The sequence below is a fragment of the Onychostruthus taczanowskii genome, unplaced genomic scaffold, assembly GCF_017590055.1.
Source record: "Onychostruthus taczanowskii isolate IOZ18803 unplaced genomic scaffold, ASM1759005v1 scaffold58, whole genome shotgun sequence".
In the NCBI taxonomy this organism is placed as follows: Eukaryota; Metazoa; Chordata; class Aves; order Passeriformes; family Passeridae; genus Onychostruthus; species Onychostruthus taczanowskii.
Window position 1 is genome coordinate 1,511,344 of NW_024503457.1, and position 26,080 is coordinate 1,537,423.

General features: G+C 35.5%; 1 protein-coding gene across 1 annotated transcript in view; it reads left to right on the top strand.

The window, feature by feature from the left end:
- Window positions 1-26,080, top strand: part of MYO16 (myosin XVI) — a 278,913-nt gene that overhangs the window by 191,812 nt on the left and 61,021 nt on the right. The window contains exons 24-27 of the mRNA XM_041418140.1: window positions 2,703-2,778; window positions 5,490-5,665; window positions 9,898-9,978; window positions 10,228-10,433. Coding sequence (XP_041274074.1) covers window positions 2,703-2,778; window positions 5,490-5,665; window positions 9,898-9,978; window positions 10,228-10,433 — 539 coding nt within the window. The remainder of the gene's footprint in view (window positions 1-2,702; window positions 2,779-5,489; window positions 5,666-9,897; window positions 9,979-10,227; window positions 10,434-26,080) is intronic.

Below are 26,080 nucleotides of genomic sequence, written 5' to 3' on the forward strand. Positions count from 1 at the left end.
TGTTAAAACCTGCTCTGCTAACTTAAACAAGCAGAAAATAGGTTCAAAACAAATAAACTTAAGTTGTTTTTTTTTCCTCAAACTTAGTAATTAGTAAAACTCCTTGACATAGAGTCTTATTAATGAGATCTGGAAATGCAGATTTGAGGAGGAAATGCGAGTTAACAGATTCTAAAGACAAAGGTGAGATACGGCCTGCAGGACAAGAGCGCCTTCATGAGCAGAGCCCTGAAAGCTGAGAGGGGAACTGGTGGCTGGCAGAGTAGAAATACTCCTCAATACTTTTCCCAAAATATTCAGGACTAGATGAATATTTGGCCATACCCATTATGACTTATGTTAAGCACCCTTCCTTTATGAACTTAAATTTAGAAGGAATGCAAATCCAACTCCATTTCGTTTTAATCTCCTATAATGAAATAAAATGTAGTGTGGAACATTTTTTTTTTTTAATAAAAATATTTCAGCTTTTCAAATACTATATAAAGGTCTTGTTTCCTTTGGCTAACACAGACGTATAGGTTTGCACACTGTCTACCCTAAAAAATCATCATATAAAGCAAGATAAAGCAAACTGTGATAAATAGAAGTGACTAGAAGGAGTGTGTTTTATAATACTGGACCCATTATCTGAGTGCACATTTCCTGTCTAAAGCATACAATATTTGCTTGCTTTTTGTCTCCCCAGAATAACTATCCACTGTGCTTGAGTGCCAGCCAGTGCAGAGTTTGGGTCAGTTTTTTTTTACTAACACAATTGCAGAAAACTGAGGGAAATACATGTGCTTTAGGTGGCATATAGTTTTCCATCTCTGATGAGGGCAAGATGAAGTCAACAAAATTGGCAGCTGGAAGAAGACTTATTTCTTTTTCTATTTTGTGGGACTGGCAATGACTATGGAACCCTAGAGTGTCATTTCATTGAGTCAGTTTTCATGTCTTTAGGCAGTGAATTTATTTATCAAGTCTATGGGAAAATTGTTTAGAGCATTAGCAATTTCTTCATAAAAGGGAATCCCCCTAACTTTTATCTGTTTTATGTGATATGAAATATGTCTTATGAATATAGTTCCAGAAGTTTGTGATTATTATACCAGCATTAATACTGAAACTTCTCCCTGTTTTAATCTAGGCAGTTAATCATGATATAGTATCTCCCACTGCTATATTTACCTACTCTTCCCACCAATACTAATTCTCTTCTTCTAATTTAGTGAAAGCCCAAGACACTCAATTAGGAATGGGCATTATGGATTTGTCATATAAGTTCTGTTAATTACCTTTAATGGAGCAAGATAGCACAACATTTATGTTGAGTACACTAAAAGCATTTAATATTATACTTAAAGAACTCTAATAATTTGCTAACTGTGTTGTATGTTCTTAGGAAATGCAATTAGAAAATACATAACATTGGATCTGTCATGGAAAAGAACCATAATTCTCTTGTTATACCTTGTTCATGTCAGATGCCATAGTAATTGCATCATTTGACAATTACTCACTCTAGCAGATTATACACTTCCAAATCACATAATTTCTTTTGTGAGCAATATAGCATTGCATAATTGTCAAGTGACCCCATGGAAAATTAATTAACTGATTAGTGTTACTAATCTTAATTATATATTTATGGCTTTATTAAATGTACAAGGATAAAATTTCCCCAAACACCTAAGGGCTTTAGGATATAGATCCAATACAAAAAATTAAAGAAGGCTTTAGATTGAAACATGGTCCCAAGTTAAATAAAACTGAACTGTATTCTGAGTTCCCATTAATACCTGCCTAATCATGCAAGTACTGAAATCTATAATTTTCTTTCTTTTTGACTTAAAAATTCCCTTTACGTTCTACTACTATGCAAGCCAGAGCTTCTTATATCTAAAGTCTGTAAATTAACTAGTAGTTTTTCATCCATCCCCATACAAAGTTTAAAAAAACCAAAAAAACAACTGCTTTCTTGTCTTAGTGCTCCTTTTCTATACAGTGTCTTCAGGAACAGGCTCAGTATTAAAAGAGACATTTGGTTGTATTTCTTCATTTTGTATGTACCCTCAGCACCTCTGGCTAGAACTCATATTTTTGCTCAATTTTTAGAGGGTCTACCACACGTGTTAGAATTTATCTGCAGTCAGATGACAGATGCAGGGACAATCCAGCTGTCTGTTATTGAAATCAGGACATCAGGCAACTGAGGTGACCCAAAATCCTGTTGGAAATATAAATGGGCTGTGCGTATAACCTATTGACTGAACTTATCTCCAAAGGATACATCAATGATTGGAATTTGTCCTGAGTGTGAGTTTGGACTCAGATTGTTTTGTAATGGTTACTGGGGTCAGTTTCCCATTGACAGGGAGATCTGTGAGCTGAGAGTGACTTGTTCATCCTACAGGGAAAGCACTCTTTAGGTCAGTGTCTCCTGCTTTACAAGTACGTATTTGATTCAAGGCCTGGTATCATGGAAATGTTTTAAAACCAGTCCAATGAAATTTCTGAATAGTTGCAGAGTCACATAATGTTCAACAGCCAGTTCTTCTGGTCAGCATTGTAGGTGCTTAGAAAATGCCAAAAGATACTACGTTGTGCCAGCCTTTAACTGTTGAGTGGAAAAAAAAACATAGCTTCATTTCTACTGCTGTAAGATTTTTAAAAGATGCATTGGTCATTACTAATGATGTCGCAATATTTTATTATAGGTTACATATGAAATTGCTGGTGCGATAGAAAAAAATAAAGATTCCCTTTCACAAAATCTCATATTTGTAATGAAAAGTAAGTAAATGCTTTTGTGTTTACTGTTGTTAGAAATCAAGACATTATGACTTGGTTTTAATTTTAATTTTAGTTTTGAGACATTTATATATATTTTATTTCCAGTAAAAAATTTAAAAAATCCCTATATTTATGAAGTATTTACATACAGTATTGTTTGAAACTTGCTCTAATTTAAAAGCTTTTAGATTCATGAATGTAGAGCATCTTTATCATGTGATGTGGTGTAAAGCAAAAGAAGATGTAATATGATCACTGAGAATGACTTACAGAAGACAATGAGTATGAACTACAGCGAAAATAAAACTCTGAAAATAGGAGAAGTAAATTGGGCTCCCAAAATCATAAGGGCAGCAGTGGGATGTACTCCACTGCTTGAGTACCTTTCTAAAAGCAGTAACTTGTGGGCGTTCTTATGTTTTTTCAGTGAATAGATATAAATGTCCATTGAAATGCAAAATTAAATGCCTTTCAGTGTGCATGTTGCACAATTATGCCTAATAATAATAATGCAATAAAATAATTAGTTAATTAATCATAATTAATGATTCATCATTGGATTAATGAAAACCTGTATAATTTCCCCTTTCTGGAGAGGAAAAACAAAACGTTTTCCTTAGGGAAATGCCAGTGTCGTCCTGAGGTATCATTTGTCATCTCTCCAACCACTGTAGTGTTTTTCACATAATAGATTGCATACTTATATTTCTTTCCTTAGAAATAGAGGCCTGTTGTTAAAATTTATTTCATTTTAGCAATTTTACTGTAAAATCAGCCAAGCACCCTAACAAAATAATTGATGCATTTCAGATGCAAAAAGGGTACATTCCGAATGAAGAAAGAAATGAAAGAAATTATCTTGAATATAAGCCTATTGATTGTAATTTTCGAGATGTTAAAGTTCTCACTACTTGGTTTATATATGATAATCTGCCAAAGAGCAGGTATGACAATTCCCAGTATGTTCGATGAGAGAGCATTCTTCCACTCTCTCACACAGTCCCTTTTCGCACTTTCATTGCTGTTTTGTGTAATCAGCTATGCAACTGTTAAAAAGCAAGAATGGAGGATGAGATTGGATGTAAAAAGTTTAATATGATGAGTATGAATATATATACCACTGAGAAGTAATAATAATAATAATAATAATAATAATAATAATAAATTCTGCAAGAATATTTAAAAACACGTAAGTAATTTAAGGGCTGAGAGCCTTCTTTTTTAAGTGACTTGCTTAAAAGCTGTTGACTGTCAGTGACATATTTCCTTTAGATTCTGTTTCACAAGTTGTGTAATGTTTAACTTAAGTGCATGCATCCTTTGATTTTTCCTTGAATTTCGTTTCTTCAATCAAAACTTTTAACTATAATAACATTAAAGTGATTTGTATATATGTGTAGGAATGTGGAACATACCTGCTGAAAATTATCATAAGAGACTATTGACATAGGATGTATCTGTTTTAATTCAAAAGACATAATGTCTGTGCCGTCCTAATCTATTTATCACATTTTGAACATATGTGTATTGATGCTCACTGATTGCCGTCCTAATCTATTTATCACATTTTGAACATATGTGTATTGATGCTCACTGATTGTTCCAAAATAATTTCAATTATCTGCTTCCTTATCTACCTCATCATTTTATATGTTCCTGTTAAGTAAGGAATAACAATCTCCACAGAAAAAGGGAAACAAATCTATTGAATTTATCATATAGTAAGAAACCTGTAAACATTTATTAAAGAGCAAACTGAAGATTTTTACCTGCTAAGCTATTATTTATGATGCTTATCCTGTTCATCTTTCTGAGTTTTTTGTTTATTCATATGATGTGATTGTAATGCCAGTTTTCTAGTTCTTAAAAAAAATTAACCAGAATTTAGCATGGTTAAGGATGCATCACACAATGAGTTCTTAACACTTACTGGTGCTGTGGCAGTACAAGCAGCGTGTAATTATCATGCTCATCTTAAAAACCCTGTGACCATAAATTCATAAAGGATAATTAGACTGAAATTAGGATAAAGTATACTATCTATCTTAATATTCAGAATGTTTTTCTTTAAAATCACCTCCTGGAAGCATATGTACAAGTAATAATATATCTGTATGCGATTGTCTTTTTTTCTGTAAATGTTTTTAAGTGTGATCTGGCTACAGAGAAACCAAATTTTCTACAGGTCTGTTCTTTACATTGCTTTTTTTTTTTTTTTTTTTAATACTTTCTCATGTTTTGTGTATATATAATTCTTCAGTACAATGAGTGTGTATAATTTATTTCTGTCAAGTGCCTTGATTGTTTCTAAACACTACATGTAAGAAAATTGTGCAGAACTCATCTCTTACATTGCTTTAATTGGATAAATTGGGAATCTGTAATGGAACAAAATTCAGAGGTGATTATCGCATAAGTAATTATATATCCCATATATATCCCATAAATTCAGACAGATCAGTCTGAAGGGTTTTGGTTTATGCCCTCTATTGGTTCAGCACAGGACCTGAATATGTTAAAAGTAGTGTTAATATTTTCAGACATTGAATTTTCTTTGATAACTTTGATGATGCTCTTTTTTGATTTTTCCATTTGTTTTAGGTATACTTATTTAATTCTCTCCTACATTGTGTCTTTTTACTGACAAAGACAATATAATTCTCTAAATTATATTTTATCTTCATGCATTTATTTCTTTTTTTTATTCCCAGCTAGTGAAAATGTGGTCGTCAATCAATTGTTCCAGTCCAAACTGACACAAACTGGATCACTTGTTCCTCCATATCATTCCCTTAAAATCAAAGGGTGTAAAGCAGCTTTGCTCAGTAAAAAAACATCTGTAACCTGTGCAAGTGGAGAAGCAAAGAAGTATATTGAACTCAGCAAGGTAAGAATTTAGGACTCTTTCTGCTCTTGGCTCCTTGAAGATTTTTCTGTTATTTTGTCATTTCTGAAATCATCTTGTTCTCTGCTTCATTCTCTGTAGTCATTACATTATTAAAATAATTTAGTACTTAGTACTAACACTAGGCAACAAAAGTGAGAAAAGGTTCTAATTTACAAGCACGAATAATTCTGGTTCAGAAATCTCTTTCTTGGACTCTTTGAGCAGAAGGTCAAACAAGATGATGAGGTCCTTCAAGCCGGAATCATTCCAGGATTGCCCAGTTCCAGGGCTTATTTGCAGTCAATTCGGTCTTACCAATTTTTGGTTGTATAGGAACATTTCTTCATTTTTTCTCCTTGAAAGGCTTTATGGTGAATAGTTGAGTAAATTACGATATAGGAAGTATAAAAATAAAATCATAATCTTCTTCTTATGTCAACATGAGAAGATTTCTCGTTAGCTAAATACAGTTTTGTGTGGTTTCATATGAAGATCAAATGTAAATTTTGGCCACCATTGTTATTTTAAACAGTGTCTTATAGTAAATCTTCCCAGTCAATTTGAAACCAAATCAAATATCCCTCATTTCTGAACTTACTTATTTTCCTGCTAAGTCGGACAAAAAAGTTAAAAGAAAAACACAAACAAACACCATCCACAAACCATAAACTAAAGCAAAAAAAGAGAGGAGCAGGAGAGAAACTTTGAAGATTATCAGAAAATTGTTTATGTCACATGGAACATCTCTCTTGAAAAGAAATAATGTGATTTAGTGAGTTAATTCATGACAGAGCTTAGAAATTTATCCTTCTAGAAAAGAAGTATGCACTTCTCACAATACATCAGCTGCCTCACCAGGCTTCTTGAATTTTTCAACTCTATTTTTGGTTTCCAGCTGCATAAAATTGATTCTGTCATGGGATTAAGGAGCCTGCACTTGTTTCATTGTGGAAGGCTTTAGCAATGGGACTTTCCTTACAGTCCCCCTGCTGATAAAAGCATAATTCCTGACTACTGTTCTTGTCAGTAATCTCAGTGGAAAAACTTAAGTTGAAGTGAATGGTGTTGGTTTAAGGCTATATTTAGCAAACAGCTGAGACCTTACAAGGTGCCTTTAGGTGCCTTTCCACTGTGGTAACAGCTTCCTAGAGGAATCTTCCTAAGGGTGTGAAAAAGATCGTAGTCCCATACATGGGAGGAACTATGAAAAGCATTTCTGAGTTAAAAAACAGGGCAAAACACTGCACAGTTGGGATCTCTGAATTTATGCTGGTTTTGACATGTCCAGAATTGCTTTTAACCTTTAGTTACTCTCTTGAGAGACAGAAGACGTTCAATTCCTTTGGGAAGCATGATATCAGAAATTTCAGATTCAGTGAGAATGCTGTAAACCTTTAGGCATTAGTTGGAAGGTGGGAAGAACTTCATCCTTCATCTGTCTGCAGAGACAAATATGGCTTTGCTTCTCAAACCTAGGCTTTGAGAAGAGCTGTGCAGGTGAGACAGAACTTTGTTGATACTAAGTTGGCCTAATTTGAGCAAGGAAATTAGTTCTTAGTTCACTGCAGGAGTGCAGCAGAATTTTAGGAATCTAAACTTTCCATTGTCAAAAAGCAACACTCATTTTTTTTGGAATAGGCACTCATTGCAGGAGCTGGAAGTTGGTAAGTTCTTAAATTCTGTTGTGGATCAAGCCCACATCTGTAACTATCCAGTCCCAAATAATTCCTTTCCTTTTCAGTATAGCCTTGAAAATCTGCTGTGGTGGACTGAAATAATGTTGGGTTTGTTATTTTTTACTGTAATTGCAAATGCAGTGTAAGAGGCTTTTTCTTGTCAGCTTAAAATTTAAATTATTATGACTTGGAAAATCATTACCACTGTATTTTTATTGGAGTTTATTCAGAGGCTAATGGCAACAAAGAGAAGAAAAAGAAATAGAATAGAGGAGGGAGAGAAGGAGGGACATTAAGGCAAAAATTGTCAACCAGAGACTGACATTTCTTTTATATCTGAAGTCTGAGTCACAACATACATCATACTGTAGGCAGTAGGAAGCATGAAATGAGAGGTACACATGGTGCTGTGTATGGGCAGTAACCTAAGCTCCACCATATCCAGGGGATGGAATCAGAGAAAGTTAAAGTCAAATAGGATTTTGTTGTGAGTCCTCTCCTCTTTCATCTTGTCACTGCAATCCTAGCTAAATGCTTGGTTATATAATTATAAATGTCTCTACATATGGCTGTGTATCTGTTTACCTTTCCATAGATGACTCTTGATGCTGGGCATGCTGGCACAGGCAGGATACCTTTTTGAACTAATGCTGGCATGGTAGAATCCAAGACAGCAATGCATCCATTCTAAGGCAGACATGAACAGATCTTTTAATTGGCCAGAAGTCTGGAGCAATAAGGAGTTGTAGGAATTTGGAGATGTCAGTTCAATCCTCTGTGACTTATGAAGATCATGTGCCCTTTTCAAATGAAAGATATCTTCATTGACACTCTCACAACTCTTGCTCACAACAGCTCTTGCTCCCTTGTTTGTCTCTAATCTTTTCCTGGTGCATGTTTTGGCTCTGTTGTCTTCCCCTCACTTACTTTGGTATGTTTCAGAGTTTATACAGTAGAAGTCTTTAGATATTTTTTAGGAGGAGAGTTTTAGCTTCTTAACAGAGATTTCAAATATACATATATGTGGGGTTTCTTTCTGTAGATCAGAGGTACAAGATAGTCTAATGTAAAGCTGTATATTACAGGGCAACAGAGAGGTACAGCTTGGGTGATATAGCTTTCCTTAGCCCATAGCTGAAGATTAAAGATCTCCAAGTTTTGAGAGTTAGAATTAAATTAATTTTTTTTTGTCTTTGTCCTTTTTTTCATTTTTCATTTGTTTTCTCTCTCTCATTCTGAAACAAATTTTTCTTTCCCATGGGAAGTCATATGTAACATGGGAGAGCAGGCAGAAATTTTAGCATCTGAAGTGTTGTTCCTAGATCTCCTGCTAAGTCAGGAAACAATCTTGAACTGTTGATTTGAATATTGAGAGGAAGGGGTGACATTGTTATCTGTAAGGTGGAGAAAATTCTATTTTGGTTATATTCCTCAGTTATTTTTAAACTTTAACTGAAAAGTGTCATTGGCATGCTAGTGGTTCTTTTTATGAGAAAAACTGGAACAAGCAGATCTCTTTTACTTTTTAGTTTTGAAGTTGAGTGTGAATTTGCCTTTAAAATCTTATTGCATCCTAGTAAGTGAAATAAAAAAGAGCTCCAAAGTTTAGCGCGATGAGTAGAAAATTGCTTGCACTGCAATATTTTTAATGGCATTTGGCTTGAATGGGCCAAGCTGAGAAGATGTAAGCGTTTTTGATAAAACTGGAAAAAGGAGTAGGCCAGAATATGCTGACTCAATAAAAAGGGATTTTTATGGGATATGTGGACTGAAGAAAGGCAATGGAGAGTCAGAGGTGAAAAGGTTGTCATTGATAAGGGGGTTTAAATCTCACAGCTTTGCCAAATCCTGGAATGCAATAATTTTGCCAGCCTTTCTCTAGAAAGTTTAACAAAAGATCCTAAATTCTGGGACTAATTTTAGTATGACTATTTCCATTTAAGTCTCAAAGATAGGAAGTAGAGCAGTGAAAAATAAATTCATCTTCCTCTCCCAATTCTCATGTAGGGGCTAACATTGGTTCTAAAGAGATAGGAAGTTGTTAATCATTTATGTCTCTAAAATGTATTAAAAAAGAGACGTTTAACTCTGTTCACATGTACAAGAAAAAATGAGAAGATTTTTTTAAATATTTGTATTTTTGTTTTGCTGTTGAGATTTTTTAAATTAACTGTACTCTTACATTTACTGACTTAAACACCTTCCAAAGGCATAAGGCACCTTGCAGAGTTACAGAATTATGATGCTTCTAGACTCTCTGGGATACTAACTGCACAAGTCCTGCTTCTGCCACAGAGTTTTGAAACATATTGATTTGCCCAGTTGTTTGTAAAAGGTGTATTATTATAATGCATGTAGCTGCTTTTGAAATCAAAACTTAACAGTCATGGCTCTGCAAATACTTAAGGATATTTATCCACTACCCATTTCTTTCTGAAACTCAATCCTTGTCTATGGCACAGTGTTTGCACAGATTTTTGCCTGCAGCAATGACAACAGAGGTCTACTGCCCATCTTGAGATAAAATTGCTGTGTGTGTGCTTTTCTCTTCCACAGCTGTTGAAAAAGAAAGGAACATCCTCATTTCTTCAGAGACTGGAACGAGGGGGCCCAACCACTGTGGCAGTACAGCTCAGGGTCAGTGAACATCTTATGGGCAGAAATTTGCAAAAGAATCTCCAGATGTTTCAAAGGCAGGATTACCCTCTAGAGATTGCAATGGAAAAAATGGAAGTCTTATGTTTGAGAAAGCTGCTTGCATGACCTGGTCAACCCTTTTGAGAAAATAATGTTTAAAAGTTAGGAAGAGCACATGTATTGAAAAATTGTCTTAGCTGCACGAGAATGATTGATAATTGCTGGTTTGTTTGTTTGTTTTTTCTCCAGAAATCACTTTCAGATATTATTGGGAAGCTGCAGAACTGCACACCGCAATTCATTCATTGTATAAAGCCTAATAACTCCAAGTTGCCAGATACCTTTGATCATTTTTATGTGTCTGCTCAACTGCAGTATATTGGTGTCCTAGACATGGTCAAAATTATCCGTCATGGGTATCCAATACGTCTCTCTTTCACAGACTTCTTGTCAAGGTAAATTCTTTCATAAAACCTTTTTTCTTACCTACAGTACAAAGCCTTCTGTTGTGTTCTGGTTGTGCTTTCCATGTTGTTTTGCTTATGAGTCTTTCAGACTTTTTTCAGAGAAAATTTTGTCTTCCTGGAAGGGGTATAGGTCTGTTACTTTTTAACTGAACAAATAATGAACTTTAGAAATATATTTATAAATTGATACATTTATATAATTTATATTGATATGTAGAAATATATTTATAAAGGTCATCAGAAAAATTAAGTTTTAAAAGTATGACCTCATAAAGCAGCCCTTTTTTTACAATTTATGCTATTTGTATGATTTAAGATACATAAAATATTGTATATTTTCTGTAGATAATTAAAAAGGAGAAGGAGAGATAGTCTAATTTTCCAGCTTTCTATGTGTAGGTGTCATGGGTTCATTATTTGTATTTCATAGGCTAGGATTTGTTTATGTCTGGTCATGAGGTACTAATGCTCATACCACAACTCCATTTTTATTATTGTTAGAAATCAGTGACATATTGAATTAATGTGACAAGACAAAAAGGTCTGCTTCTGTCAGAAGGCAAACTCTTGTTCCCCATTCCCAGTTCAGTATTGGAGTTTTGGGTAATTTAATTCTTAAAAGATTCAGGAAAGAAAGAGGATTGTCTTGCCCAAGAAGTATTCGTTTAGCAGCCTCATGCACTCAAGACAAGTTCTATCTCTCTGCATGTTCTGCTTCTTGATTGATGCATATCAATCAGTCATGCATGATCTGGCCTTTATTATATTACTTCTGAAAAACAGCATTAGCTGCTTACACATAAGTTTGAGTTGTCTTGGAAAAAGTTGTGGATGTTAAATTACTGCCTGGGCACAAATTTTTTCTGTCTCTAAATACTCAAACAGTGAGGAGTGTAGGAGTTTGTAATTCTATCTCTTTCTCAAATAAACCATCTGTGCCCTACCACAATATTCATCCTCCAGTGTGAATCAAGCTGGGCAGGCTGGTTGAGGAGAAGATGCACATAATGGGAGATTTGGGAAAGCTTTCATGTTCTGAGTTTGTATGGGCAATCTCTGCTGTATGTTTTTTCAGCCAATAGACTGCAGGTAAGAAAGAAATATTGAATTCAGAGATTATGAGTTTCCTTTTCAAAAAGTTTCCTAAAAACCTGCTTTTCTGCTGCATCTCTACATTGCCTTCGTAACTGAACACAATATTTTTAGAAACAAGATAATTAGTTTTGGTAATTTTTTTGTTAACAGTATTCATTTTGTTGGCTGTTCAGCCACACTCTGATCTTGTCTTACTATTCATTGATTGGAATGAGAAGTGATTTTGTCATATTTCCTTATAGGCTTACATACCTGAACCTGATGGAGTTTTTCACCTTTCAAATTCTTATTTCCTTTGTTGTCAAACTAGTACTCTAAAGAGAATTTGTAGCCCTAATCCCAACCTGAATTCCCAAAAGATAGGAAATTACTATCCTCCCTCACATCCCTGCAGTTTTTGTGCATTTACTTTTTGGATCTTCTTTATCATATAGGTAATGGGGTCAGAATTCAAAATAGCTATTAATTAAAAATTAAAATACTTTTTTTTTCTGCTGGCTTACAAGAAAGTATGTTTGAATTAGGAGACTTTGTGGCAAAGGGATGGAATGTTGGAAAATCTATATTCTGTCACCAATCAGACAGTACAGTTCATTCTTAATTGGATGAATTTAAGTAAATTTCTACTGCTATCTAATTAGGGATTAATATGACTTGTATTTAACCTATTTATGAGTTCCATTTGAACTCCTACAATGGCTTAAGAGAGAGGTAGTTAAAGAAATGTCATATTTTGCAAGAGTGTATCTTCCTGGGCTACAAAGCTGAATCATTATTTCTGTTCCTATCCTTTTGGATTTACTGGTTCTACTTCTGTCTTATCAAAGTAAAAGTTGCCAGCTGTGAGGTGAACCCCTCAATCACCAAAGTTTGCTGATCAGAAGAGAAATCTTGTGGAAATTCTCATTATTAAATGGAAGCTGTGACACTTCTCAATGAATATATAATAAAATGAGAATTCATAAGGTCAGATGTAATTAAATCCTGTTAAAGTAGGATAATTAAAAAATCATATATGTGATTTCAACAGATTTGCCAACTCCAGATGCAGCATTTCTGCTGAATTTACCTGCAGTGTTGGCTCAATTTCTGAAGCTCTGTGAGCAGAGAGACAGGGATCAGTTTTTACCTTACCTTAAAAACAGAAAACCTTGACTAACAGACATTTTACACTCCTGGAAAAGTTTATCCATATATTTTGCTTGTTATCTTCAGAATGGTTCTCAGTGGCTTATTTTTTTAAATTCTAGCTTTGCTTTTTAAGTCAAGGCAGTGGCGCAAACAAATTTCTAAAGGGTTTAAAGTTTCCAATTTACAGTCTAAATTGTACACAATTAAAGTATCCTCAAATATGTTTTCTTGGAAGAAAGAAAACAGTAAAATAGCCATGGAATAAACAACTGTCTGCAGATGGATGTTTCTTTCCAGTATTTAGTGTTTTGATATCTTATTTAAAATTATTTCTGATTTAAAATAATTCTAATTTAAAATATATCTAATTTAGAATAAGATATACAACAAGCCCATTAGTATAAACAGTAATTTATTATGGTTGTGGTAGTCAGTGCCATGGAACAGGAAAAGTAAGTATCAAGTGTCTGCACTGTTTCCAGTGCAGAACAACAGGTCTCAGAAACTCTCTGGGGCACAAACAGCACCTCATTATACAAACTTAATATCTAGAATCTAATCTCTTTGCATCAGTTAATGAAATGGATCCTGGATGACTTTTGTGTCATTCACCACACATGGTGCTCAAGGAAGACATGCAAAAGCCATTTTGAATATAAATTTTTTAAAGTAATTATAGTGATCAAAGACCCATGAGGTGACCTCAGCAAAATACAGGAATACAGCTGTTTGGTGGTGTTCAGGTAAAAATGAGGTAGTGAGATGCTTTGTTTCACTCCCTCTGAAAAATTTTGTTTTGATAGCATCCTCCTCTACAAACACTCCATGTTCTCTACATTGAAATAGAAAATAAAATAATTCCTTCTTTCTACATTAGTGTTGCTCACCAAGTTTCTAAACTATACCCAGGTTTTTTTTTCTCTGTCTGTATTTCAGTTTCCTTGCCCAAGAAAGAATTTATTTATAATTTATTATCATTATTATAATTTATTATAATTTAACTGAGAAACTGAGGTTCACATGTCTTTTGTTTCTTGTGTCTGGGACACTGCTTAGCAGTGGAGACTGCAAGGTCCACTTACACAGGTCCTTAAATGAGGCATCTTGTTAGCCTTCCCTACCAGGTTCCAGGAAACACTCAGAGCTGCTGAAGCTCAGGATAACCTCTGTGGATTGTTGGAACTGATAAGCAATTTGAGCCTTTCACTTAGCAGATGAGAACAGCAGGATTTCTTTGGCAAAAATCATGTTGTTCAGAAAGCCCAAATTCTAGTGTCCTGTTCCTGGCATTTATTTCTGCACTTTTTGAACGTTCTTGGAATTTCATTACTGTCTCTCAGGTTCTAGATTGTCTTCCCTGGGTTTAATTCTATCAACTTACCATTGTGTTTCCCATCGTGGAGGTCCCATCCTGCCTTCTGTTTCTGCTCAAGGAAGAGCAGAAAAAATTTTATAGTCTGAAGGAGAACATCAAGGCTGCATGTAGAGACATTCCTTACAGTATGGTGGCAAGAAGAGATAAGTCCCTAAAATGTTATGATTTACTATTTCTAATAATATTTTAAAATTTCTTAAATTGCTCCAATCTAATCTTTAGTTTCACCTAGGCTACTGCAGCTATGAACCTTTATAAGTAGTTATTTATCCTGTTAAGACAGTGTCAGATGCTGGTTTGGAGGTACAATGTCATGGCTTCTTCCTTCTCATCCTCCTCCTCCTTGTCCTCTTTCCCTTCCCCCTTCTTCCCCATCTTCTCCTCTTTTTCTCCTTGTTTTCCCTCCTTTCATAATCTAACCTTGCACTCCTGTATGAAAAGCGAAATCGCCAACTGTAAGATTTATTAAAAAAAGGAAATAAAGAGTTAACATTCTGAAGCTTTTTTGTTTTAAGGTAACTTCAAAAGATGGTGAAACATCCATTTTAATAGGAAATATTAGGAAGGAAGAATATATAACACAATGATAATGGATTCTTATGGTAATCATAGCAGTGAGGGTGAAACAAGTATGTTCAAAGACTGTTCTAATTACAGGTTTTCCTCTGATTTTAATATGAAGTTCTTAATTTGTTCTTCAAGCTGCACTGAACTGCAGATCCTGAATTCTGTACTTCTAGTCAGAGCAGCATTCATTGATAATGAAATGCTGCAATAGTGGTCTTTACATCAAAACTTTAGTGCTTCACAGTACTAAATTAGGATTAACTCTTTCAAATAATTGACTTTGCTAAGAGATCATTCAAAGAGATATCTTGTTTTCTCAGGAAACATTATGTTAATGCTGATATCACTGCTATATCAAGTAATGTCTGTCCTTTTCCTATAAAGCCCTTTTTAATTGTAATAATTTCACCAAATTCATGCTATTAGCTGATGGTGTATTGCACAGGTGTGTTGCTTATGTTTGTAAATCATGTGTGTGAGTCATTATTGTAAATCTATATATACTCCCTTAGTCCGGAAGCATTTTGTTGTTGACTTTTTTTTTCTCTTTCCTTCCCCTATCCTTTTTTTCTCCTCTTGAAAGCAGGGAAGCTATAATATTTTATAATATATAATTTTTGAATTTAAAAAGTCAGCAGAACTTTTCAGACTCTCATGAGTTAGGGTATTAGTGAGCATGATGTACAGAGCAGATTACAAAGTGATGGGTCATCATCACACTGGCCCTTTCAGCTTTATTGTCTGCAGCATCAGTAATCTCATGGAGCACTACAATGACACCTTAAATCTTTGCATTTAAGGTGTCATTGGAGAGCAAGAGGCAATCTGACTGCTGCTACAAAAGCAGTATTTCATTAAAATAGATGTAATGATATCAATTTATATCAAATGGCAGTCTTGCCATTGTGGAGTTTGTTGCTTCAGACCTAGAGCTGGAAGTGATAATTCTGATTGAGGGCAATCATTTTTATTTGTCTTTCTTTTAGAATAAAAGTAAAGGTGAGTAAATGAAATATCTTAAAGTCATCAGTTTTGAGGGCACTTTGAATGCAAATTCATAAAACTGGTAATGGCTAACTTCCTGTGAGGAGTGAAGGTCATCCTTGAAGTTTAAAACAGTGATTTTCAAAATGTCTGTGTCCTTGGCAATTTTGGTAATTACTATAGAATCATAGAATGGTGTGGATTGGAAGGGACCTTAAAGATCATGTTGCTCCAAATGACCGGCATGGACACCTTCCACTATACAAGGCTGCTCAGAGCCACATCCAACCTAGCCTTGGACACTTCCAGGCATAAAGTATCCACAGCCTCTCTGAGCAGCCTGTTCCAGCAATTTAAGCCTGTCTTATTTCAGTTTAAAGCCTTTCTCCCTTGTGCTATAATTTCCTGCCCTTTTCAAAAGTACCCCTCTGGCTTTCCTGTAGGCCACTTTTAGGTACTGGGAGGCAACAGTGAGGTCCCTCCAGAGCCTGTTCCTCTCCAGGGTGAACAACCCCAGCGCCCTCAGCCTGTTTCCATAGAAGAGGTGCTCCAGCTCTCTGATTATCTCCATGGCCCTCCTTGGGACTTATTCCAACAGGTCAATGTCCGTCGTGTTCTGAGGACCCCAGAGCTGGACACAGCGCTCCAGAAGGGGAATCACAAGGACCGAGTAGAGGGGCGGGATCACCTCCATTGACCTGCTGGTCACACTTCTTTTGATGCAACCCAGGATACTGTTGGCTTTCTGGACTACAAATGCACTTTGTCAGCTCATGTCCAGCCTCTCATCCACCCCGAATAAAGCACTTGGATAAAGAAGTGTCACTGGTTAATCCCAGCTGGCAGCTCAACCCCTCATGGCTACTAGTTCATTCCTTCCTCAGTGGGGTGGAGGAGACAATTAGGAGAGAAGTCAGAAAACTCATTGGTTGAAATAAATGCAGTTGAATAGAGAAGCCAATAAATTAAAAATAAGGAACTAATTTTCTACTTCCCATTGGCAGACAGGAAAGTATTTCATCATGGATACTGGTGACTTGGGAAGACAAACACCATAACTCTGGAAGTCCTTTCTTTTTCTACCCTTAGCTTTTATTTGTTCTTTTCCTTTCACCAACATTTCAGATAGGGGGACCCAGTTCAGGATAATTTAGAGCACTCAGAATTACTCTAAATTATTAATTCCTCATGAAACCTTACTGGTGGGGATTGATTATACTGTAGGAGATGACCAGAAGCCAGAATGCTCTGGCATTCTCCCTGACAAGACTAGAATTGGAGTAAATCACGCTGGGGAATTTCTGAGATGTAATTAGGTATTTGGGACAGTCTTAAAGGCTACAGACCATTTCAAATGTACTTGTGCAAGGTGACAGTGTAGCGAGAGTCACCAAGCTACTCATATTATGGAAAAACTAAATAGCTCTTTCCAGGCAGCCTGACTGTAGATGGACTCTTCTGTTCTGCTCCCTTTGGAGTTGTTTCTTTATATCCATTTAGCTTGATCAACTCATTCTCCCCATTAGAACCTTTCTGATACTTTAGAAACAAGAAATGCACAAGATAATATGCCTTTGATGACTTGCTTAATTAACCTGGACTTAATTTGTAGGGTTTAAAGAATAGTGATCACTTTTAGGATGGGATTCAACTGATTAGTCTTAGGTTTATCCAGTTTTGCAGTTATTTCCCAGAATCGGTGTAGTTCCATTCTATGGCAAGGGAAAGAATTAATGCTTTTTAACAGGCTCTAAAAAAATCAGAGAACAACATTTTGGAGTCAAGACAGATGCAGTTTCTGAAGCCATACCATGGCATTATCAGTTCTCTTGCCCACAGAATTAGTCTTGTAATAGTATCAGTGCTCATGTTAAATGTCACAGAGTTTGGACTGTGAGGATGGTAAAGCTGCTGGTGTTTCTGGGGCTTACTGAGAGTGCACAAATGACTGACTATAAGAGAAAAGAGTTTCTCTTTTTTCTGTTTTCAGGGGAAGACTAGACACCTGACTTTATTTAGAAGGCATCTAGCTGTATTTTGAAGGCAAAAATAAGTATCAGCATTGTTTTCTCAGGCATCTTCAGAAGCTTATAATGCAACCCTCATTTGCTAAAGCAATTACAAATGTGTAAATGTGTGTAAACAATTGAAGTCAGATGAATTATTCATATCTGTCATACACTTAACGGTTCTACAAGATTGACAAGAAAAGGGGTCCCTTGAGCAGGAGGATGTAATTAGGTCATTTACTAGCCAGATACAGGGAAATAAAGATGACATGGCCAGTTAAGTCTGATGGTTTCTAACTTTCAAATGTTTGATGTGCAATCTGAATAATCTTCCAGCATTATGTATATTACATTTCGTATAGAATGCATAAAACTTAGTGAAGCTTCTTGCAGAGTCTATTGTTTTGTGCAATAGAGAATGTCCCAGTTTTTAGGCTGTTTCATTGAAAATCTCATAGTATTGTTCTCCCTCCACTATTAGGTGCATACAACTGCATTAATTTCCTTAGGCAACCATAAATCTATTGGGCACACACAAGCATAATTCTGGCTGAACTGTTTCAGCAGTTCTTGTAGTTTTCTTTACTTAAACTTCTAGATCTGTGAAATTTTAAAATGGTTATTTAATTTCTAGATTAAAGTGCCACCCTTGGTACCTCTGCTTTCCACTAATACTTGACACTTCTTATCCCTCAGATTTAACAAAATGTTTGTTAGATCACTAAATAACCCTTATAATCCTTATAAAAATCTATGCATGTTTTACATCTGCGAATTTTAAAGCTTGTGCTATTTCTAAACATGGAGAAATGTTGTCACAAGGTGCTAAAATACCTACCACAGCACTGGATTTCATCTAAAACCATGGATTATAAAAATATATAGAATTATATTTGTACACAAATAAGTATAATGAAAGTTCGTGACCTGTATCTCACAAACTGACTGAGTTCAATGTGCCTATAACAAGCAGCTAATAAATTTATTTCAGAACCTTAAGGTTCCAAGAAAAGTCTTTATTGAGTACTTCATAATTTGCTGACATCACATAATGACAAAGATAATGGACATAGATTTATGTGTGGTAGTAAGAAATTCAGTTAAATGCCTGCCATATAAATAAACCCTTTAAAATATTATCAACCACTAATATTTTCACTAATCCTTATACATTTAAATTCTTCTAAGGAAATGCTTGTTAGAATTATTGACCTCTTAAATTAATACAGAATATATTTAAAATAATATTTTAAAGAAGTAAGTATGTAACACATTCGTTTATGCCAGTGGCACTGTGCAGGAGCTTTGAATTATCAGATTACAGTGCAAGTTGTCGCATGTAATAATTTTATTTTACAATTTTAAAATAATGCCTTGTTATTTATTGCTTAATTAAATATATCTGTGTGATTTCACTGTTTAGAAAAATATTAGTTGATCTTGAGTGCTGCTTTTTTATGGTCATAGGACTTGTATAGGTCACAGGACTTGTATAGATGCAGTCCAGCTGCCTCACACTCAAAAACAACTGTGACCCTCCTGCTGTTTCTTCTCTATGCAGCTCTGCAGCTGTTAAATTCTTTCCACTCTACTCAGATATTCATGGCACCCTTTTTCTTCTTAACCATATCTTGATATTCTTTAAAACCGTTTAATCTTCAGCAGGAGAACCTGGAATGACACTGCCTAAAGCTAGATTTCCTAGACAGGCTGAATAATAATATGCAGTTTATACTGGTGATATCACACCAGCAAACACAAAATCCTATGCAAGCATGCACATAAAATCCTTTTATGCAATCAATGGGTCTTACTTTGCTTTCTTGTTTAGGCCAATGTGGCATTAATTTAGCATCATCTGTTTCAGCAGAATTACTCCAGCTGTATTGCACTCTTACTGAGAGCAGAACCTGGTCCACTCTTGGCACATGACCTTAGAATATCTTGAAAAATGATGCTTTTGTATGGTTTGTCTAACCATTATACAATCCAGAGCCAGGAGAATCCCTGTTACCTAGACTGATAGTACTCACAGGTTCAGAGGCACAAGGGAAGCTCCCGCAGAAGAAAGCAGAAGTAGAGATGATCTCACAGAGAAGCTATTTTGCCATATGGTTTAAAATGGTCCAAAAATCCTTCCCCATAATCCCAATAAATGTTCTCTAAGCTACTAGTGAGGATTGTGGGAAAGATTTTATGTGTTTCCATCCCACTTTGGCTGAGTACTGGTTACACAGGAGAAAAAAACACCAAAAGGAATGAAGAAATACAGTATTATCTAGGTGGAACAGCAAATCTAATCCTATTTCTCTTTAATACCACAATTTCCATTTGACTCTGGTTTTACTTTCTGCTTCTGCAAGATACATCCTTCTCAGTAGATTTCCCAATGAGCTGGGCAGTGCCTTCTTGGCAAACAGTGAGCCACTGAAGAGGTAATGTCACCAGGAGACCAAGCAGGAAAGTTGTGCAAGCCCACTTCAGTGTTTCAATTGAAATTTTGATTTTGATGCCCTATTATCACATGGCTGTGTCTGCAGAGAAAGGAAAGGAGCTTCACTGGGCACCAGTCCTACAACACCTTTGTGTTAAACAGAATCACATTAGCAGGCTAACAAAGAAATTTAAATTTACTACATAGCCCATATATTCTGTGTACAGTGAAGCATTTTATGGCCCTGTGTGCATGTTGGTGGGATGCCCAAGCATGGAGAGGTGGTTAGCTGTGGGAAAGACCTACCTAGCAAGAGTTAAAGGTAAACATTTGCTGAATAGAGTCAGATGAATATGTTTATAGATGTAATAGACCTGTTTGTTTGCTCAGTTCTAGCATGTTTCTGAGACAATGGGTGATTTTTGCCGGTTTTAAAAGTAAATATGTTTTACGTTGCTTTGTCAAGATGAAATGGGAAGGTCAGCTTTAAGTAAGATGGTGCAAAATTATTGTAATTATTTTGCAAATCTTTAGCAGATGTTGCGAATTCATATTTTGTATTCGCATAGTTGAATCCACTAATCCCAAGAGCTGGACTATAATTTATATTCTACTCACTATTCTGCTGCCACATTGTCTGAGATGGGGAAGCCTCTGCCTAATTACAGGAAGTATATGAATAAATAATCCAGGACTAAGACACACATATCTTCATTGCTTCTTTTTTTTTTCAGAAACTGAAAATCAGATGTCTAGAAAAGATTAAGGGTTGCAAAGCCTAATACAAAAAACACCATAAAACTCAGGAAAAAATAATTCTTCCAATCAATTTTTTTATCTTCTGGCATAAGGTAGTATTTTATCTGAGAAATTTCTCTTACTTTTTATTCACTTTAAATTAAAACATCCCAAATGGCCGCTTCTGCAAAGGTATTTTGTTTCAGTGGATTTCATAGTCATGACCCTCTCTCAAAAGGCTGTACTGAGCTCTGCATTGGCCCAGTGGCTGACTCACATTTGAGCCACTGTAAGATTTTGTTCTGGAGATTTTCTGAGTATTCTTCCAGTTTTATTTCTTAGTCCTAAATTTTGCTCTTTTATCTCAGTTACATGTCATTTATTGTCATTCTTGAGTATATTTTCCTTTTTCCACAGACACATTAAAGCATGTTGTATATTTCCCTATTACCCCTTGAACAGGAAGTGAATTTTTAATTTTTGTTGTAAAAAAAAATCAGTATATTTTACCAGAAAAAAAATCCATAGGCATGTATAGAAACCAGGTAAAACTACAATAACTGGTCAGTTTGTTGTAAGATCACTTTTAGAATTGTTAGTTTTCCAAAATTACTGTACTTTTATTTTTTTTCTCTTAATTCTTATTGTTCTGCAGATGTAGTCACTTAAGACTGTATTTCTTGATATCAATTAAGATATTAAAAAAATAATATGGTAGGCAGGTACTTTGACGTTTTGGTTCATTGCAATTGTTCATTCATACTTACTAATTGTTACAGGTACATTGCACTTCATGGTCACATTTACAATAGTCTGAATTATTTCTGTAAGTCTATGAAGCAGCCTTGGTGCAAAGTTTTTCATAAAAAGGTGAACCTTATGATATTATACTGAATTTTTGAAGTCCTATAAAAGAAGCCCCAAATGCAGTCTGTCTGATGTAATCTGTTATTTCTAAAAACATCATTTTCTTCTTCACATCCAAAGATTTATTCTCAAAAATTTTGTGTATGTGCTTTGGTTCTTAATATTTATGCTCTATAATAAGATATTTATGTCATATATATTGTACAGAGATTGACAGAATCACTTTTTTTTCTTGGAAAATATAATAATCTATTTCCTCTTCTCTAATTATCTGGAATGTCCTATGTTCCTCATATTTCAAAAATAATTAGGTTATTCTTTCAAGAAAAAAATATATAACAGAGGGAAGATGAATGAATGAATATTTATCCTTTATATAAAAGTAACATTAATCAAAATTCCATCCTATTTTTTGCTACTCACTGATTTTATAAGTTTTCTACTGAAAAAATTTCAGGCAATCTCTCTTCAGTAGATAGGCTCTCTGGATGTTTCAGCTTTCACTTGATAGACTTTTCAAATAAAACCTTACCTCTGCCCATCCTCCCCAAATCCAAACAAACAAAACTAAAAACTGGAGTTATAAGCACATAGTGACAAGTTTGGCAAACAAAGTCAATTTCTCTCACATATTTCAGATGTCAACAATTAATGATTGTCAAAGAAAGGGAAAAGGAAGTATAGAAAGGGGAAAAGAGACAATTTACTGAGACAGCACAACATGAACATTTATGATGGCAATTTTTGCATTTCTTCTAACAGAAATATTTGACATAATTTAATTTTTATTGCTGCGTTTTATTCACTACCTTTTGAATAGATATTATTAAGTCATACCAGTTTACCTTGGCAAACAAAGTATATTGTAGTAAGCAAAAAAGAGAAAATTAAGCTACAACATAATGAATTATACTGACAAGAGTGTCACTCATTTTTCCTTACATATGTTGTGTTTGGATATTTAAAGCTTTAAAGTACATAATTTATCACTCTTTTAAAGCAGTTACCTGCCAGCCATATGTAATTTTTATTTTTTAAGCAACAAGACAAAGACATGGAAGGAAGTAGCTTCCTTCAGGAAAGATATGACTTGTGGCATTAGAAGCTATCCTCTTAGTGAGGACTTTGGATTGCAGTCAGTAGCTACCTCTACCTTCATTATTTTTGGTGTTTTTTTCTTAATTAAGCAAGAGAGAGACCTGAGAATAAGAGCAGCAAAACAACCAACCAACAAAAGTAGTTCTGTGGCTTCAGTTCAAAGGCATCTTTTATTAAGCTATTGATTTGGAGCTGCTTGTTTTTCTGCCCTTTGTACTTGCCGTGTTTTTTTCCTTTCTTCTGTCACGTTGTGCTATTGAAATTGAGTGAGTCGTGTTTATTCCAGTGCTTAAAGATTTGCTGTGCATACAGAACTGGGAGTACAGCCCTACAGCCCATTTGTGAACACTCTGTGTAAATCAAATAGCGTGCTGAGCCTTAGAATATTGCTGTGGGTTACTGTGCCATAACCTGAACTGCAGAATATTCTGTCTTGGGGAAAAACAGCCTGCTGGATCTTGTCAGCTGTGCACTTAGGGAGGTGAGGGAGAAAATGATTAGATAACATCCTTATCTGTGAAGACCCAAGAGAACCGAGTTTTCCCTATTCACAAGCTATTGGCAGCAGTATCTACTCCAAACAAACAAAAAATTTCCCTGATAGAGCACATCATTCAGAAGCAAAGGAAGAGAGGTCAGAGCACATTTCTGCAACACCAGAGAATCCTGGCCAGTCTGTACATGCTCACAGTGTGAGCCTGTCTAGCCAGAATGTCTTTCTTCTGTTTATGCTTCTGAAAATGACAAGTTAGGACAAGGAGGGTGCTAAAGGAAAGGTGCTGGGGAAAATGGTTCTCTCATACTGGTGTCATGTGCATGGGTGCTGGGGAGACCCTCCTTCACCCTGATAGTAGTGTTCACTGTCTCAACTTGTAACTAGCAAAGATTTTGCATTTACTTCCTAATCAACAGTACATTAGTCTTGGCATAGCCAGTGGAGTGGTGTTGATTCAAATTAATCCTTTAGATCTCCTGTTTTGTATTTTATTTTGGAACCCTTAGTGAATGAGTTGCTAGCAATGAAATACTGGGGATTTTTAGCTTCCTGGCTATGAAGGAGATTCACTTTGTCTGATGTTAGATGTCTAGGCTGGAGGCAAGAGCATGTTTATACTCAGTGGAAAGACATGATGGTCTTACAGTGCACAGTTCATCTGAGCTATTGTAAACATCACTATTACAGTTAGAATATGACACCAGAATACTCTATTCTACTGAATCTTAAGAAAGTCTAGGCAAGTGACTTGTCAGTCCAAATTTAGCTGAAATGTATTTCACAGGTATAATGACCTTTTTTTAGCAAGGTAGCACTGAATATGCTTTCTGGATTCCTTAGGATCCTCTCTATACATTCTGCATTGTCTACTGGGGGCAAAATGTGTGACCTGTCAGGTGGGAAGAAGCCTGGTACTTAATTGGGTGTGTTCATTCACTTCAGAGTAAACTAAGGCTAGAGTGCTAGGGGAAGAATTCTCTGTAAGGGAAGTTTCAAAGACTTCCCAGTTTGCATTTCCCCAGAAGCAAGCCCCATTGTTGCAAGTAATTCAAGTTTATTTATATAAGCCTGAACCATAATTTCAGTATTCTTATTACTAATTTCTGTGATAGAATAAATTCTTAAAAAAATAAATTTTGCTCATCCTGAGAATGATTAAATTTAAGATGATATTAAATTATTGTGTCTACATGGAAACACAAGGTCAATCCACAGTAAAAAGTATCTGACACCTAAAAAATATTTTTCACTTTGATAATAATAATGTCACACTTGTAAGATTTTATTTCTTTCTTTATATTTTAGCTCATTGTCAATTTAAAAAAAAAGGTTTTAGTTTTTTCACTAAACTAAATGCAGAATAAATTATGTAAGCTTATTGTTAAACCATCCCTTCTGTCCAGAACACTTTTGGGCGCACACCAACAGGTATAGTCCTCCTACTCCATTCATTTAGGAACTTCCATTAATTCCCTGGCGTTGACATGGGTATATGCACAACCAGACTGAGAGCCAAATTGGGGCACCACTGTGGCTAAAAATAGCTGCAAACTTTGTGTTGTTTTTTATCTTTATACAAGATGAAAATGGTTGATACCAGATGGTAACACAGGACATAAAGGTATTTTTCATTTTGGGTGCTTAGCCAGTAGATTTGAACCAGTGATAAGGAATAATCCAGGAAGTTCTCTTAGACCCTCTGTTAGTTACTCTGCAGGATGAGTAGCTCAGTCAGACAAGTAGGCCTAAAGGTGAGCTTCCTCTCAGGCACCCAAATGAAAGCATCCCGTCTGGACTTCTCCTCTGAGTCCATCTGTGGCCACTGGAGAAAGGCACCTCCAGAGGGCAATGTCTTCTCATTTTTTCAAAAGTATCTAGAATGCATAGGACAAGTCACCCTGTAGAAAATACCTGTCTTCACAGACTGTTTTGAGAACAAGGTGACTAACTCAGGCTAGGAGCACAGCTTTGCAGTGTCTAACATAGGGAAAGTAGATAATCTTCCAAATGCCCTGCTGTATTCACTGAGGAAGTTTATGGCAGAGTTAAATTCCCATAGCTTCCTCTTTCTCTACTACCATAACCCATTTTCCTTTTGTAAGATAGAGCTTGCTTTAACAGATAGAAGAGGATTGTGAACTGTGATTAGACTTCCAGGATAATGTGGTGGAATTTCAGAGACTTTAAACGCTGGAGAAAAATGGTGGATCATTTTTGTCCGGCATCCTGTATAATAAGGATTGTAAGGAATATTTGGCTATCCTTGAATTCTATCATTTGCATGTCTTTAAAGAAAAGTTGAGCCAAACATAGAACTTCAACCCTTTAAATTTTAATTTGGCTTTTTTTTTTTTTTTAGGAGAGAAATATGTCTCTCTGAGTTTCTGCTGTAAGGGAGTTTCAGGCTGACCACTTTTGCAGTTACTTCATTGTGAGTCAATGCTTAGTCATGAATCTTCACTTCAGTCAGCAGTTGCTAAGCTTTCCAGCAGTTATTTCTCTAACACTTCTGATTTCCCATGCCTTCTAAGAAAAAACTGTTGATACAAGTAGGGAAACAAGGTGACCCTGGCCTTAATAGAAACCTGTAAAATAAATGTCCTTGTGACCATGCAGCTAGTGGAATACTGGGAAAGTGCTATCCACAGTTTTCTAATGCTAATCTGGAGTATGAGACTAAATACAAGGATCTGTGGTGAAGGTTTGGACCCTTCTTACCAGCATTCCTCCCAATGGTTCCTGGACACAACTTGGGAACTAGGACAGGCTGGTGACCAGTCAAAGAAGGCAGCTTAGACATGGTTCACTCAGCTGGAAGGGGACAGAGCTTAATAGAACGGA